This window comes from Amia ocellicauda, chromosome 7 (assembly GCF_036373705.1).
Source record: "Amia ocellicauda isolate fAmiCal2 chromosome 7, fAmiCal2.hap1, whole genome shotgun sequence".
Lineage (NCBI taxonomy): Eukaryota > Metazoa > Chordata > Actinopteri > Amiiformes > Amiidae > Amia > Amia ocellicauda.
This window is the reverse complement of record NC_089856.1, coordinates 31,028,467-31,044,244: the sequence shown is the minus strand read 5'-3', so window position 1 is coordinate 31,044,244 and position 15,778 is coordinate 31,028,467. Positions and strand designations below refer to the sequence as shown.

General features: G+C 36.7%; 1 protein-coding gene across 2 annotated transcripts in view; it reads right to left on the bottom strand.

Annotated features, from left to right (window-relative positions):
* Positions 1-15,778, bottom strand: part of rab6ba (RAB6B, member RAS oncogene family a) — an 82,344-nt gene that overhangs the window by 34,604 nt on the left and 31,962 nt on the right. For both annotated transcript variants that reach the window (XM_066709158.1, XM_066709159.1), the window contains exon 2: positions 8,804-8,862. In XM_066709158.1, coding sequence (XP_066565255.1) covers positions 8,804-8,862 — 59 coding nt within the window. The remainder of the gene's footprint in view (positions 1-8,803; positions 8,863-15,778) is intronic.

Below are 15,778 nucleotides of genomic sequence, written 5' to 3'. Positions count from 1 at the left end.
TATACAAAAATAGAAAACACACACGACCAGGTGCAAGGTAAAATAACTCTGAATGAAAGACTTCTAGTGCCCACACACTTCTGTATTATGCTCCACAAGAAAACATGTTTTAATGTAATTTAAGATTAAGGTTTCAATCTACAAGTGATCTTCATCTGGACATTTATTACTGTGTACCACTGCTTAATTTGCAAGGTGTAATCAAGGCACTTCCTAACACTTCAAGAAGTCAAATGTGCGATGAGCTATTTTCTGGCATCAGTAACCACTATGTAAGAACATAAGAACATAAAGTCCATTCGACCCATCATGCTCGTTTGGTGTCCTTAATAACTAAGTGATCCAAGTATATTATCCGGTCTGTTTTTAAATGTTCCCAAATTTTCAGCTTCAACCACATCGCTGGGAATGCCTTGAAGCCCAATTTCCATGTGTGTCGCCGGGTACGTGTGTCCCTGCTGATCTGGAAAAGCTCCTCTGGTTTGATTTGGTCGAATCAAGTCCCCATGTAGTCTCCTCTGTTCCAGGGTGAAAAGGTTCAGTTCCCTCAGTCTCTCAGTAGGACATTCCCTTCAGACCTGGAATAAGTCTGGTTGTGCGCCTCTGAATCTGAGCACTGATATCTTTCTTGAAGTGTGGAGCCCAGAAACTGTACACTGTATTCCAGATGAGGTCTAACTAGTGCATTGTACAGTCTTAACTTTACTGCCCTGGTTTTAAATTCTACATTTTTGACAATATACCCTAACATTGTGTTTGCCTTTTTTATTGCTTCCCCACATTGTATGGATGGAGAAAGTGAGGAGTCCACATAGACTCCTAGGTCTTTCTCATGTGTTACTTCATCTAGTTCTATTCCTCCCATAGTGTAAAGTGGACATTTTTGTTACCTGCATGTAATACCTTGCACTTGTCCACATTGAATTTCATCTGCCAGGTGTCGGCCCACAACTGAATATTATCTAAGTCCCTTGGAATAGCCTGTGGTGCTGAAATTGTAGCTGCTGAGCCACCGATTTTAGTACTGTATTCCTCCCAGTCACATAAGCAAATTAAATGGAAAATTGGTCATTTTGGTCATAACACCAGTGTATAAAATGCTATTTTCTGTCAAGTTCTGGAGGTAATTACAGATGTCCTAAGGTGAAGACATGGAAAGCAAGTGTTCTGTAGGTATTAGGTTATATGCCGTGCATTACATGCAGATTATATACATGTGTTTACATGAGAGAAATATTTCACCGTACGTGATTAGTCCTGTTGGGGACTAGTTCCTCTTTCATATCGGCGAAGGAATACACTGTAAGCAACAAGAGTGATAGGACACTGTGCATGTGATTATGGGAGGGTACCTGCTAAATGTCCCTATCATGTATTTTAGTTGATGTATGTTTTTTAAATTGGGCATGATCATGTAGGGTGAAAGCATGGATATAGGTGTACTACCATCAGGGGGATTGGACCTGCATGGTAGTCACGCATAGTCGTGGGTATTTGTACTGGGGTTACTGAGGGGAGAGTCAGATTGGCGGCCTGGGTGTGAGGAGCTATAACTCCGTGCTGTGCTGTGTTGAGTTGAGCGCCTTGAGGCGCATGCCTCATCTGATAATAAAAAAACTGCTTTTGTTGAAGTGCGTGTTGTGGTGTTGCTTTAACCCCACTGAACATTACAATATGGTTTATGTTTAGCCATGCAACTTGGTCTGATGTATTTCCTGAGTTACATATAGACTTCTTCTACTGACGCAAAACCACTTGCACGCATATCACATTCTCAGAAATTATTCATAACCTTTTAAATTTTTAACTACAGTAGCTCAACAGGAAAATACAGGTTTCTGCCTTGCCTACTCTCCCATAACTCAGCAAGGTTCTTTGTCACCCAACCCAATGAGGCCGAACTCCCATGATACACATTATAACCTGGGTGCTAACGGCAGATTCAGCTACACTGGACTGGCAGCCGCACCACTATGACCTTGGGACATAGGCAGGTCTAAATTGCCAAGTCAGAGCTATGAGCTATAGCTTCAATATGAGTAAGGTGGGGGGGTTTCTCTGCTGCATCATGGGAGACCTTAAAAAAAAAAAAAAAAAATACAGTATATTTATAACCGTATTTAGAGATATATCAATTAATATTTTGACTAATTGTGACAAATATGTATTGATAGATGACTGATTCAGTAATTCAGTATATTGATTTAAAGACAATGAATAATTACCACAAAATATAAAAATCATTTTAAAAACTAGTGAAGCAGTGAATACATATTTGTGGTGGAAAATAAAAACTAACAAGAGCAGGAAGACAATTGTGTGGACTGTTTTCTTTCCCCTTAAGATTCTGTAAGTAATACTCTCCTTTTACCAACGAGTTTCAGCGATTTAGGCTCATAAGAAAATATTCCATGTTCCACAGGTGCACCCTTGACACAGTGCCAGTGAAATACAATGCCTGAAGGCAATCTTACCTTACTCACATCCCAACACCCCTTTAAAATGCTTCTGCTACAGATGGAAAGTCCCTGTGTTGTTTAATATCCTCTCTCATCTATTTCTGAAATATCTCAAACTGTCAGGAGGATCTTCTTGCTTGAAAGCAGAAAGGAGTGATCTGTCTCTTCCTTCATGCCATCAGGAAGGAAAAGAAGCTACACCACCATTCAGGAGTTTTAATAACAGGCCTGAAGCACTATCCCCCCACCCCAACCTTCTCAGCCCCTCACCAGATTTTGACAGAAAGGAAGAAAATCAAGAGAGGATCAACAAAACAGAAAAAAACATGGGAAACCTGGAGAAAGCAGCCCTGCAGGAAAAAGATATCCGGTTACTTAGAGTGATCATTATTTTAAATGTAAAAGATTTAAAAAAATCTATTGCAGAGGCAATTTCTCTCTGCGGTTAAACCCTTGATGAATGTTTCAGGTAATGGGGAAGGGATGCTAAAATGGGGTGGAGACCATGCCAATGAGGTATGTCAAATATTAAGAAGAGATTTGCTAAAGCTGCTGTCAAGTGGGATACTTGCAGTTGCATCAGTTTGTTAAGAAGTCTTGAAAGCATGTTTAAAATTGTGGTAATCACCCCACAACTTTGAAAAGCTGTGTGGTAAAACACCTGTTCCATACAAAGAGTTTGCTGCATTTGTATTTCCATGAGATTCCGAGCCTACTAATTACTGCCCCCTCACTCCCCCCGTGTAGGACTGACACTTGCTTTATTAGCATCAGCATTCCTATTGTCTGCCTCTTAATGACATGCCATCTTTTTTTATATAAATCATTCACAGTTCCTTTGTTGACTATTGCATTTTATTTTTCTAATGTTGCTTTCCATATATATACACTCACCTAAAGGATTATTAGGAACACCTGTTCAATTTCTCATTGAGATCTCCAGATCTCAACCCAATAGAGCATCTTTGGGATGTGGTGGAACGGGAGCTTTGTGCCCTGGATGTGCATCCCACAAATCTCCATCAACTGCAAGATGCTATCCTATCAATATGGGCCAACATTTCTAAAGAATGCTTTCAGCACCTTGTTGAATCAATGCCACGTAGAATTAAAGCAGTTCTGAAGGCGAAAGAGGGTCAAACACAGTATTAGTATGGTGTTCCTAATAATCCTTTAGGTGAGTGTATATATATATATATAAAAATGTCTTTGTCTTCAGGTTCAGTATAAATGTTTTTGTACTTCGGTATGTTCTTCCATTTCTCAACAAACACACTGAATTGAATCCTCTAACACAGTGCTTCTCAAATCCATTATCTGGATAATGTGAATCTTGGGAAAGAACTATGTGGTTCACCCAATAAAAACAGAATTTAATAAAATATTAAGGTCATAAACATCATTATTAACAACAACCACATGCTTAACTTTCTTAGTTGTAATATGAAGGGTGACAATAACGAATGCGTATAATGTCTTTTCAGATTTGCTGTTTGACATTGACATGAATAACATGAAACCTACAGAGAGAAATCTCTTGTGACAAACTACATATTATACTAAATACTTGTAGACATTGTACAGCTTCCACTTTTGGCTGCCATTATATAGAGAACAAGGTACATACTCTAAGTTTTGTAAGGCATTAATCCTTGTTAAGTAGTGAGTACAGAAACATGTTTGTTACATATACACACTTCATGTTAATATTTGATGTGTAACCTCTTACATAGATGTAAGAATTGCATTCATGACATAACATTCTCACTAAACATAGGGGGTGATTATTATTTTAGTAACTATTTCTATGGCAGTATTATTAGAGATCCAGTGCAAAGTGATTTTTCATATATAATTTACACACATATACACATACATATATACAGTATGTATTTGTATACACATTATCTTACCATTACTTTTCAATGAGCGGTGAAAAAAAAAAAAGCTTGTATAGGTTGTATTTTTTGTAGCTTATATGCTTTTAATATCATTGGTAATCTGCCAATATGGCATCAATAAGACCCATTTTCCAGCCAGCAGCAGCACACAACCTACAGCAACTAATTACACACTACTGGTCTATTGGTAAGATTATAATAGTTCAATGTAGCCTCTTTTTAGTGCATTTAGAAACAAAATGATACTGAGCAATACATTTGAATGTGTATTATTTGCACCTCCACACTTAGGTATGGACGTCTGATCAATGCCCATGAGCTTTACAGGGTTTATTTGCTTGTAAATTTTCGAATGACAGATCAGGGCCAATTTAGGCCACATTGATTACTGCATAGGCATTAGAGATGTGTCTAAGCAGGACTGAATTGACTCCTACTGAATGAGGCATCCTTGGGATGCAGCCTCAGGCAGACTCAAATCGATGCATCTGTTCAGAATCTTCCCAGAAATCTCACAGACAAGCTCATTAGCAAATAGCTTAAACTGCAATGCAGGTAAACCTGTCCCAGGATGGATTTTGACACAAATGTAACTGTGGTTGATTCCACAAAAGTAAACAAAAGACCCTCAACTACTTAAGTTTACCCTTTGGTCAAACGCGTACTATAACACCAAAACAAAATATATTAAATGTACATTCTGAGCTACATAAAAACATTTATACTATAGTATTATTGTTGCAAAATAAAAGTTAAAGGCATTTTAAACAGATATTCACAGTTTCTTGTAATGCTGAACATGCTTTCAGTAATTAATCCCTAATATCAATCAGCTGGCGTCAAGACAAAGTTAGCATCGGTAACTAAATCAGATCTGGTCACCAGGTTTTGTATAAAGTGAGCTACAAACTCATGCTGGGATTTCACGTTCTGATGAATGGTGCAATCCTCTGGCTACAGTGCATTTTTCTCTCAAGGTCTCAGAGACCTTTTAATATGGGTAGCAATCCAAACAATGTCTTGTGCAAGCCTTCCAGGCTATGAAGCAAATCTCTGCAGAGACATTAATCCTGCCCTCTCGTCCCACAGGGCCTCAGTCTGGAGATGAGACTGTGGGAGTACAGATGAGCAGCTGCAGTTATTCACACAGCCCTTCGCCGGTCAAGTCAATAGCTCCCTATAATCAGCCAATTACCCACACAATCATCTCTAAAGGAGATAAGAGGATAATTCCACTCCTTTCCAATTTCCCTTGTAAACGTACTTCCACATTTTAAAAAATACAAAAAAAAAATACTGTAGGAATCTTTGCCTCAGCATGTACCAATCACACGAAACACAAAAAATGTGGAACTGGAAAACATAAAATAACTGACGATATCCCCTGAAGAAAATAATGTACAAGCCCATATATCAAAGAGATCTGCACAACAAAGCATCAAACCCATTTAATTTTCATCGGTGGCGGGGGGGTTGAATAAATAAAATAATCGTATTTTGGTGGAGTAGGTTTATTAGGCAGAATGATTACCCACTACACTCCAAAAAAACAAGTCAATTGTTAAGTAATGACAGCATTTACAGTATTTATAGTAAAAACAAAGATTTGCCTTGTGGAATATTGGATAACAATTAAATAAAATAAACAATTAAATGAACAGATTTCAGGTGAGACGATACAGTTGCCTACCAATGCGAACCCCACTCTGGTCTTTGGGTTATAGTGTTATGGCTTTCAAAAGCATAGCATCGGTTCCACAGACCTAAATCATAAAACAAGAGCTTTCCTCTGTGCCTTTTGAATTGAAAATTATGAGTGGTGGCAACATTAACCATCCAACCGAAACATTATGGATTAGCTGCTGTGTACAGTCGTTAATTAAGGACCAGAGGCCTCAGGGGTCCACCCCCAAAGGCCTTTCCTATTAGTTATACAGCTACCTGTCACTGAAAAGAGTCAAAGAGCAGGAAATGACATTAAAATCTCATCCTCTGGGGAAGAAACATTTGGGCTGTACATGCCAAGGCTCCATGCCTTGACTTTGTAGTAGATATAGACTTTGTCATATACAGTCTTTGCTGCCATAGAAAATGTGAATGTCTGAAATCTTAAAATAATAATATAAAAATGATGTGGTTCACTCAAGGTTATAAGTATGCTTTCCTTTCATACCAAATACCAAAATACCAAAACATCAGCAAATGTAGTGCATATGTCTTGCAGGGTGGGACACTTTCTTCTAAACAACTTTAAACACGTCTATGCTCCAGTGACAAAAATATTACTACTATTATTTCTCATCTCTAAGATGTCTCAAGTTTTATGACACATTTTATGAAAATATTATGCAAATTGGCAACAATCACTCTTTCTTTCAATGTCCTTTAATTACTGTACTGCTGATGCATACCGTTGATGAGTTCAGTCATCTTCTCTATGGCATCTTGGTAGACGCACCAAGTTTAACAATACCGGTTAATGTTTAAAGTATGGCAAAGAAGGAAATCCACTGCAAACAGATAAGGACACGATCACATACTGACAAAATGCCACGGAGCCACACGAAACGAACACAAATACTGATTCAAAGAGACAGTGTATAGCAGGCCGTCAACACTCCGCTCTTAACCTGGTGTATGAGATTAGAAGAGAAACTGTGATGACAGAAGCATTATCTTCTCTTCCCTTATAGCGGTTTGGCTCAGTGGGTCATAGTTCTGCACAGATAAATTACTTACTGTTTAACCAGAGATTAGCAGTTGTCGGAGGGATTTTTCAAATGTTCTTAACTACTGTGACAAAAAGATTTTCCCTGAATGGGATTTCCGCAGATGGTGCATTTTTGAGTGAATGTTTGTCCTTTGAGTGGAAAATACTGACAATCTCAATATTAATCAAGAAGAGAGGAAGATAAAAAGTTAGTTACTTTTTCTTTCAAATTACAGATATCATTGCCAGAATTTGGTTAGCTGTAAAAACAATTGTATTACCCTCTATACAATGATGACCACAGCAAACCTTCTCATATTGTACAATAAAGGCCACATCAAACATTTCCTGAAAAACATTTTAAATTGAAAATTGATTAATTGAATGTTAGCAACCACATTAGACAATGCCCAAGTTTTGCAAACCAATCCATAAATTCTCTAATTTCAGACTTCAACAATGACATATGCTTTGTAAACAAGCTCCCTTTCTTTCCGACACAGAAAGATGAAAAGGCCAGTTCATTAAATATGAAATAGAAAATAAATTAATAATCCTATGTCCCTTTTCATATGCATTTTAACCCACCCATCCACCCCTCTTTCCTTGGCTCACTGACGAAACTTTGATGTTAGCATTATTTCAGGAGATGGAAACCAATCTAAATTTAATGGAGTGAAATTGCTAAGGGCACAAAATGGGGGAAAGGAAGAGGGAGGGGATGCTCATCACAATGGGACAGATCAAGAGGCTTGGAAATCTTCAGAGACTTGCCAGTGCAGACTCAAAGGTGTTTCTTTGAACAGTGATGTTAGGCAAAGCCCACTATTGGAAAATGGCATACTGCTATACTGGCATTATTTGAATCTGTACACTAGGCATTTAAGTGATGTTAAATAAGGAAACATGTATGCATTTTTTTCTGAGGTAAAATAAATAAATAATAATTAATAATACAAAAAAACATCATCATCTTTTTGCATAAACTTCCCACCTCCAAGAAATGTCTTGCCAAGAACATCAAAGCCTCCAGTACCCTGAGGATTTGTGTATTTCTCAGCAAACCAGTGTGAGCGAATTATGTTGAACTTTTATCCAATTCAGGAGGAGCCAATGTAATTTTTGACTTGTCTTAGATTTATGTCTGTCGAATTAATGAATGCAGACTGTTTGCGATCTCTCAAAGAAGCAATGTGAATGCTCCAGGGCTTACTGCTGGCAAAGGATCTTCATTAACGTCAAGGAAAGTAGATAACACATCAGTAGAACTAATCTGACAGAAACTCTGAAGATCTTGATAACAGTGCAAAGCTGCTTTAGAAACCAACAATACTCATTATCAAGAGTTTGTGATATTTTCTGAATATAAAACAAGTGGAGTAAACAAACACTTTGCTTGAAGTAATACTGAATCCTGACTCCAAGTGCACTTATGAACTTACTAAATGTAGAATTTAAAAAAATCATCAAAAGTCTTCAGTTCATGTGATGAGTCATTCATGGCTACCTATCACAATTATCTTGGGTTCATTTTTCACCCATATGAATACACCTTTTAAAGGAACAGTTTCTTTTAGAACACATGTGATTTTATGTATGTATTTATATATGTATAGACTCATACACTTGTATAATGTAAATGTGAAATGGAAATATTGAGTCAAATCTTCGTTTCTGATACAAGGAACAGCTGCTTCCACATATGCTTAAACAAGAGGTGACAGAAAGTGTACCTGATACGTGTTGTCAAAGCTGTCATACATGAACCTTGTGATCAGAGACGTCTTCCCAACTGCAAGAAAAAAAAAAAAGACAGGTTAGAGATAATATATTTCAGTTTAATCTTCAGGTTGAAGGCAACCATTTTAATTGGGTGTTACAGTACTCAGTGATTTATCAAGTACAATATAGGATCAGTCAATAACTCCAAGTCACTTCATAAAACAACTATACAACATATTAATAATTCAAAATCTCACTGGAACGCACTGTAAGGCTTTGTGTTGCCTTTGTAACTCACTTTTGATGCTGACAGTAACAGTACCTCCTTGAACATTTCCTACACATATAAAACTGTGAAACTATCAATTGTCTATTTAGATTTGCGGTTTGCTCACAGGACATTACTTTTTGGGGGATCAGACTTTTAAAAGGCAATATGAGCAATTATTTTACATCTGGACAAATAAATAGATCCATAAGTATTGCCTTAATCTATAGAACTTGTCTATACTGCTTTATTAATGAGAAAAGTAATGTGTCTTAAAAATAATCTGTATATTTTTGGGGTCTGAAGGCATTGTATTGTAGAGAAGCTGTGCAGAGTAGCTCTACAGAGGGATTTCCCAGATTGACAAGTTTAAGCATAAATAGCAGAGATAGGAGTGTATTAATTGAGCTCAGTAAAAATTTGCAATAAGGGGTTATCAGTTCTCAGAGTAAATTGGGTCTCCACATTATAAAGAATTGAATACACTTTCACTTAAAATGAAGATGGTGTATTTAAAAAACAACAACACTGGCAGCCATTAAATCTGAATAGGAAACAAATCTTTCAGGAACTTAATCAGATAACAATTGTTCTAAAATATCATGGAAACAGTCAGTATACCATGATGAAGGCTATATGGCTGAGATATGAGGTTTTCAATTTTTCTCGGATTTGTTCTAAACATCTCGGGCAATCTGCAAATATTTCACCTTCCTTTCTGTGAAGTAATTGAAACTGAGACAGAACATCAGCTATATGGTTTTAACTGATGAGCATCAGGTAGGCTGTTTCTTCAAAGCTTTCTTTTCTCCATGTGCAGCATATTAATGATTGAAAAAGGAATAAACAGATTTCATACACAGACAAAATCTAAGACCATCTCATTTAATGAATGGGAGATTTTTAATTACAATTAAATTGAGTAGTGTGGCCAGCAGTCCTCTGTTCAAAAAATGTAAGCAGAAAACACCTTCACATGAGTACATTTTAATTTTAAGAATAGAAGACTTATTATTATTAACTTATTATTAGATTCACTCGCATATTACGAATTAGCCTCAGCTCTAAGGGTACTTATGCATGTTTGGTTGTAAAAAGCATAAGACAGCTTCTCACAAATTTTCACTAAATCTCTCACGAGAAGGTAAGGACTCCATTTCTGATGATTCAAGAGTCCCGTAAAACCAGCGAAATGTTCTGCTTCTCCATGATTTTTTGAATCCCCCTGTTGCTCAGGTTTCTCCAGGGTTCAGCAGCACCAAATGACCTTCAGTGAAGATAATGTATTAAAGCTATTCCAAGTTCAACCACTGAGTTTTTCAAATGTTAATTACATTCTCTATTGAGGTTAGGTCTCACTGTAGTGATCACATAAACTATACTAAAATTCTTACAAATCTGTATTCATTATACAGTGCTGTTGTTGACATTCAAAGCTAGTAGGTGAATCTCTCCCCCTTACATCTCTGACCTATTAACCAACCACTCTTCTGGTTGTGCTTTGCAGTAGTTGTTTCCCTGACCAAACTGTACTCTGTGAGTGACAGGGCATTTTCCTCCTATGCTCCTAGGCTGTGGAACACGCTTCCCACTGCGATCTATAACTCTGCGTTAAATCTCGCTTGAAAACTCGCCTAGTCCAACTTGCATTATTTAAATCTTTGTTGTGTTCACACTTTAATTGAGTAGTCTACTACACTACAATGTTTTCTTGATCCTGGTATGTTTGTTATTGTTATTTTTCTCCTTTGTAAAGCACATTATACAGTATGTATTTATGAAAGGCGCTATATAAAATAAAGATTATTAATAGGTAAATATACAGCTGTGTTCAGTGGTTTTGCCCCCATCTTATTTTTTTTCTCATTGTGTTACAAAAGATCTAAAGATAGATGTGACAAGACTACTGCTCTGCATCACTGATCACAGCTCCCTGCTACACAAATCCCTAGTACATTTTCCCAATAATTTCTGTAATAATGTGTTATATTTTCTTATTTTTGTTTCAAACGTGTGTCTTCAGGCAGAATGTCTTTATTTTTCTAAATGTGTTTTTCTATTGGTAGCTATCCTCTGCATGCAAAATGAACCAATATATTAATCTAATAATTAAAGTAATGTTGCCAATTTGTGAGTTTGTTTTTATCCGTGAGTTAATTAAGAAATTATTCCTATGTAACAATGTGAATCAGAGCTTTAAAAGCCAGGTGCTGTGGTCAAAAATAACTGAACGCAGGTTCCAAAGAGGCTGTGATGGGTCTGTGGAACCCGCGTGTGAGAGACGCTGGAAGCAAGTTATTTAAATGCAAATTTCCCTGTAGACAAGAGTCAGTCAAATGTTACAGTGAAAAGGATTTAAATTAATAGGGCTCATAAGGCCTTATTAGAGCTTTCAAGTAAATGCAGAGATTATTTATATATATATATATATATATATATACACACACACACACACACACACACACACACACATTATACAAACTAACTGCATTCAGTCATAGATACATAGTGTGACCATGGTAAAACCTAGTGCTCTTCATAATGCTTTGCCATTTTTAAATCCGAATCAAATGTTTAACGACTGTATATCAGTTACACCCCCATTTCAAGCGCGGGTCCTTTCAACTGTCGACTGTTACTGGCAGAAAGGGCTTTGCGCTTCTCCTCGCCAACAGTCGGGGTCAGTTTGGTGCAGTTAAGGACGACAAACCCTCTCTTGTTCACTCTACCTGGCACAGTTCCCCTGGCAGAGACACCCTCAAACCTGGTACATTCAGAGTTCACCTCCAGCAACCGTGAGAGCCAGAGGGACTGTGGGTTGGAATTATATTGCTCATTTCCCCTTGTTTACCAAATATCTTGACATCCCTTTCTTTGTTTTGTTTAAAGAAAAAGTACAGCAGACTCTAATTAAAGAATCATCTCTCAGCACAATGTGGATTTGGTTTTCTAGGAATATCGGGGGTGGGGACTGTATGTTTAGCCTATACATCAGCTTGGCACACATATAAAAACAGCTTAACTCATATTAAAGTCTGCATCCTGTCTGTTCCCTTTCATGCGATTCCTGTGGCTTTTCAATGGTGGCCTGGCACAGTGAGGTGGCTACACTTCACTGAATGATTTGTTAACCAATCTGATCTTATTAAATCGATCTGATGAATATCTATATATTGTTTTTATATCCCCACATTGGGGATTCAGAGATTTATTTTATTCAAATTTGAGGCTGTTAAAAAACATTATTGATGTACTCGTTACTGACCTATGAATGTATTATTATTATGCTATAGTGAGTATGGCCACAGCAGTACGAGCGCCTCTAATGAATCTCCCACACTCTTACTCTGTTACCTGCAGATTCTGAAACATACCAGCAGTATTGCTCTCTGCTCCCACTAAGAAAGAAGGAAAAATCAAAAAGAGCTCTTCCCTTCCATTTACTTTGGTCATAACATTGAAAACAGCGTATTTGTTTTCGAAATGCCGTGTCAGTGAGAAGTGATTGACAGGAGAGGGGAGTTCAGCAGGAGGGCTGGGATGCTATGCCTTCAGTACAGAGATGTCATGACTTGAAAATGAATAAAAAACACATTTCTATACTGGTAATAATGACATACGAGCAAAATAAAATATTTTCTATAAACATAATGTAAAAAATATATAATCTAGTTCATTTGGAGCCAAACAAACTGTTCCACAAGGGTATTTTCCTGATGTATTTTAGGACTTTTAAATCATTTTACTGTAACTAATCCTGTATTTATGCCAACCATACCCTTTGGCACACACCAGGGATAGAACACGTTGGAGCTTAGTTGTATTTGGATGTATATGCTTATTGTTCTTTACGCTTAATGTATTTTCTATACTTTGTAATGCTTTGAAAATGTTTCTTGTGAAACCTGTAAATTGCCCCGAGGAAAGACAATAAATACATAAATAAATAAAGTAGATAAAACAATGCCAAAATCAGCCAAAACTCTCTCCTGTGAGCATCTGTTGACTAATACTCAGTCTTCATGAACTATGCTAATTATCATTTTTGTTAACTAAATTAAAAAAAAAAAAAAAAAAAATGGGAAGCAACAGCATTGCTTTTTTGTTTTTCAGTCCAAACAACCGGCACAGGATCTGCAGTGCACAGGCTGAGCTGGAAGCCCTTTTCTGCACGAGGAGAGTGAGTTTACATCTAATTAGTCAGTTTTTCCCCTCTCATAGCCAGCTGCCTTGAGCCTCGCCTGGGGAATCCATGTTTAGTTGGCTTTTTTAATGTGAAGTTAGATGCATTCAGATGAAATTCATTTATAATCTCCTGTGAGGCTGCCATTTAGGAAAAAAACATCAATCTGAAGCTGGCTGGCTGGATTTAATTTGCAGAATAATCCACCAAAAACGGAGAGTGGGTGCCGATCTGCTGAGACAGACTGCACTTTCATTCATTTCCTGATAACAGTAACACTCCCATTCATGAGACATGTTTAAGTAATTTCACAGGACCTTTTCAAAAATGTTGCAGTCCTTTCATTTTTTAGTTTGTAGAGTTATATGAATTGCTAAATCAAATACTCAGCATGACATGGCAAAATGCTTAGTTTTAGGTCCTATGCAATACTAGTCTCATGAGTGTTGGTGCAAATCATCCTTTCTGGGCTTGTGAGCATTTTACCAGTAAAAATACACCTCTAACCTGACTTTGTTTTGGTCTTCTTAATCTTCTCTGATCAACATAATTTAACCAATTAACAGTTTTCTCTTCTTCGTCATACTGCAAAATGTCAGAATTAAAAGACTTGTGGTTCATCCCAAAATGCATCTGGTGTGTTCTGTTTGTCCTACACATGCACTTCAAAGATCCACGAACACCAGCTTACATTTTTAATTATATGTGGATGAACAGACAAGGATTGAGGGTATAAAGAGAATACCAGGGAAGAACAGTGCTTAAACTGAACAGATGGCTCTCCTCCACTATTTACTGAGACGGGTAGTCATTTCTGTGATGTACCTGCTCTGAGGCTAAAGATATCTCTCCACAAAATATATTTTATATATATATATATATATATATACACACACACGCACACACACACACACACACGCTACCTACCATTCCCATAGCACGCCAAACAGACAGCTGCTAAACTTGGAGAAAAGGCCTGCTAATCTCCGCTTTATTAAAATGAAATAAATTAAATAAACTTGTAATTACCACAGAAGTGCTTCCATGATACGGCAGCCACCCGCGGTGCTGCAGATGTTCCTGGTTCTTAGTTAGTGGATCTTCAGCTATACTTTCCCAGAAAGAAGCATAGTCCTCTGATTGCCGAGACTACCTCCCTCCAGTTGTTCTTAAAGCAGTCATTGCCATTTTAATGCAATTTCTTTTTCGCAGACCACTAAAATCATGGAGGATGTCTTTGCTCATCAAACAGTATCATTTTTCAAACCACAATAAGCTAATATAAATCACTGATAAAAATAACCACATGCTGATTGTTCTAATGTTAAGGTAATAGAGGAAGCTTTAAAGAATGGTTATGGTTTCTTTTAATATTTGTCCCTTTTAATTATTAATTAGCAATTTGGCAAAGCCTATAAATTAATCTTGTGTCATGAAGACATCAGAAAATGTTCTCAGATTACAGTTAAAAAATAAAAGGAAGGCTTATTCCTTAATACCAAATAGCAAAACAGATATTTCAAAAGCACCCTGAAGGAACATTTCTACCTTAGTAAACAATGTTCAGGGAACGCCTGTTATAATTTTAGCTGTCTCTACAAAAGACCTGCTGTTAATTATAAATTCCTGCATGAAGAGCACTTATCAGATAGAGTAATTATCTATGGTAATGCTCTCCTAAACCCCCCCCATATCTGCAAGGCAGTATCTCATTCAGTCTTAATTCGTAAATTAAATACTGCTGATTATCCTAAACCTAATAACTTATGTTCTGCATGTTTAGTTTTGGTAATTTTATAGTGGCTTTTTCCACATTAAAATATTTTGTAACCAGACATCTTCTTTTCAAATGATTGTCAACTTACAGAGCAGTGTTGACTGTTGTTGATCTCAAGTAACAACATAGAAATGGAATACATTGTCTGAATAGTGTTGTTACTGTCTAGAATAGATCAACTTTGCACGTTATTATTTTTACTAAGGTTTCTTGGACCACTGATGTTTGTTTTTGCAGACAATTGTCATCCAAAAAACAATCAATTAACTAATCAGACACTAATCAAAAAATCAAAATCCAAAAACTAAATCAATTAAGCCAGTATGTCCAGAAAAGATCAGTATTGTGTCTGTCACTCTGCATTACCAACAACAAAATGATGAACATACAATATTGTTTAGTGGTTAGACACTTTAATCACTGTAAACATATATTAAATGACTATTGGCACTACAAACAGCAAAACAAAGAAACAAACCCTGGGAGTTTTTTTTTACATAATCCAGTTTTTCATATTTGGCCCAAAATACAACATAGAAGAGGAATAAAATTGGGATATAATGCTTTATTGCCACTGTGTAAATCCATGATGGTCACATGGGCCTTAAATTAAAAAATAAAATTAAAATACTACTTCAAAAAATAAATATTTGGTGACAGAAGTAGAAGTTTGAATAAATACTGGAAAAAATAAATGCTGCAACAAGGTTTACTTCAAGCCATGAGTTACTGCACCTGAAACACACAAAATGTGTTGT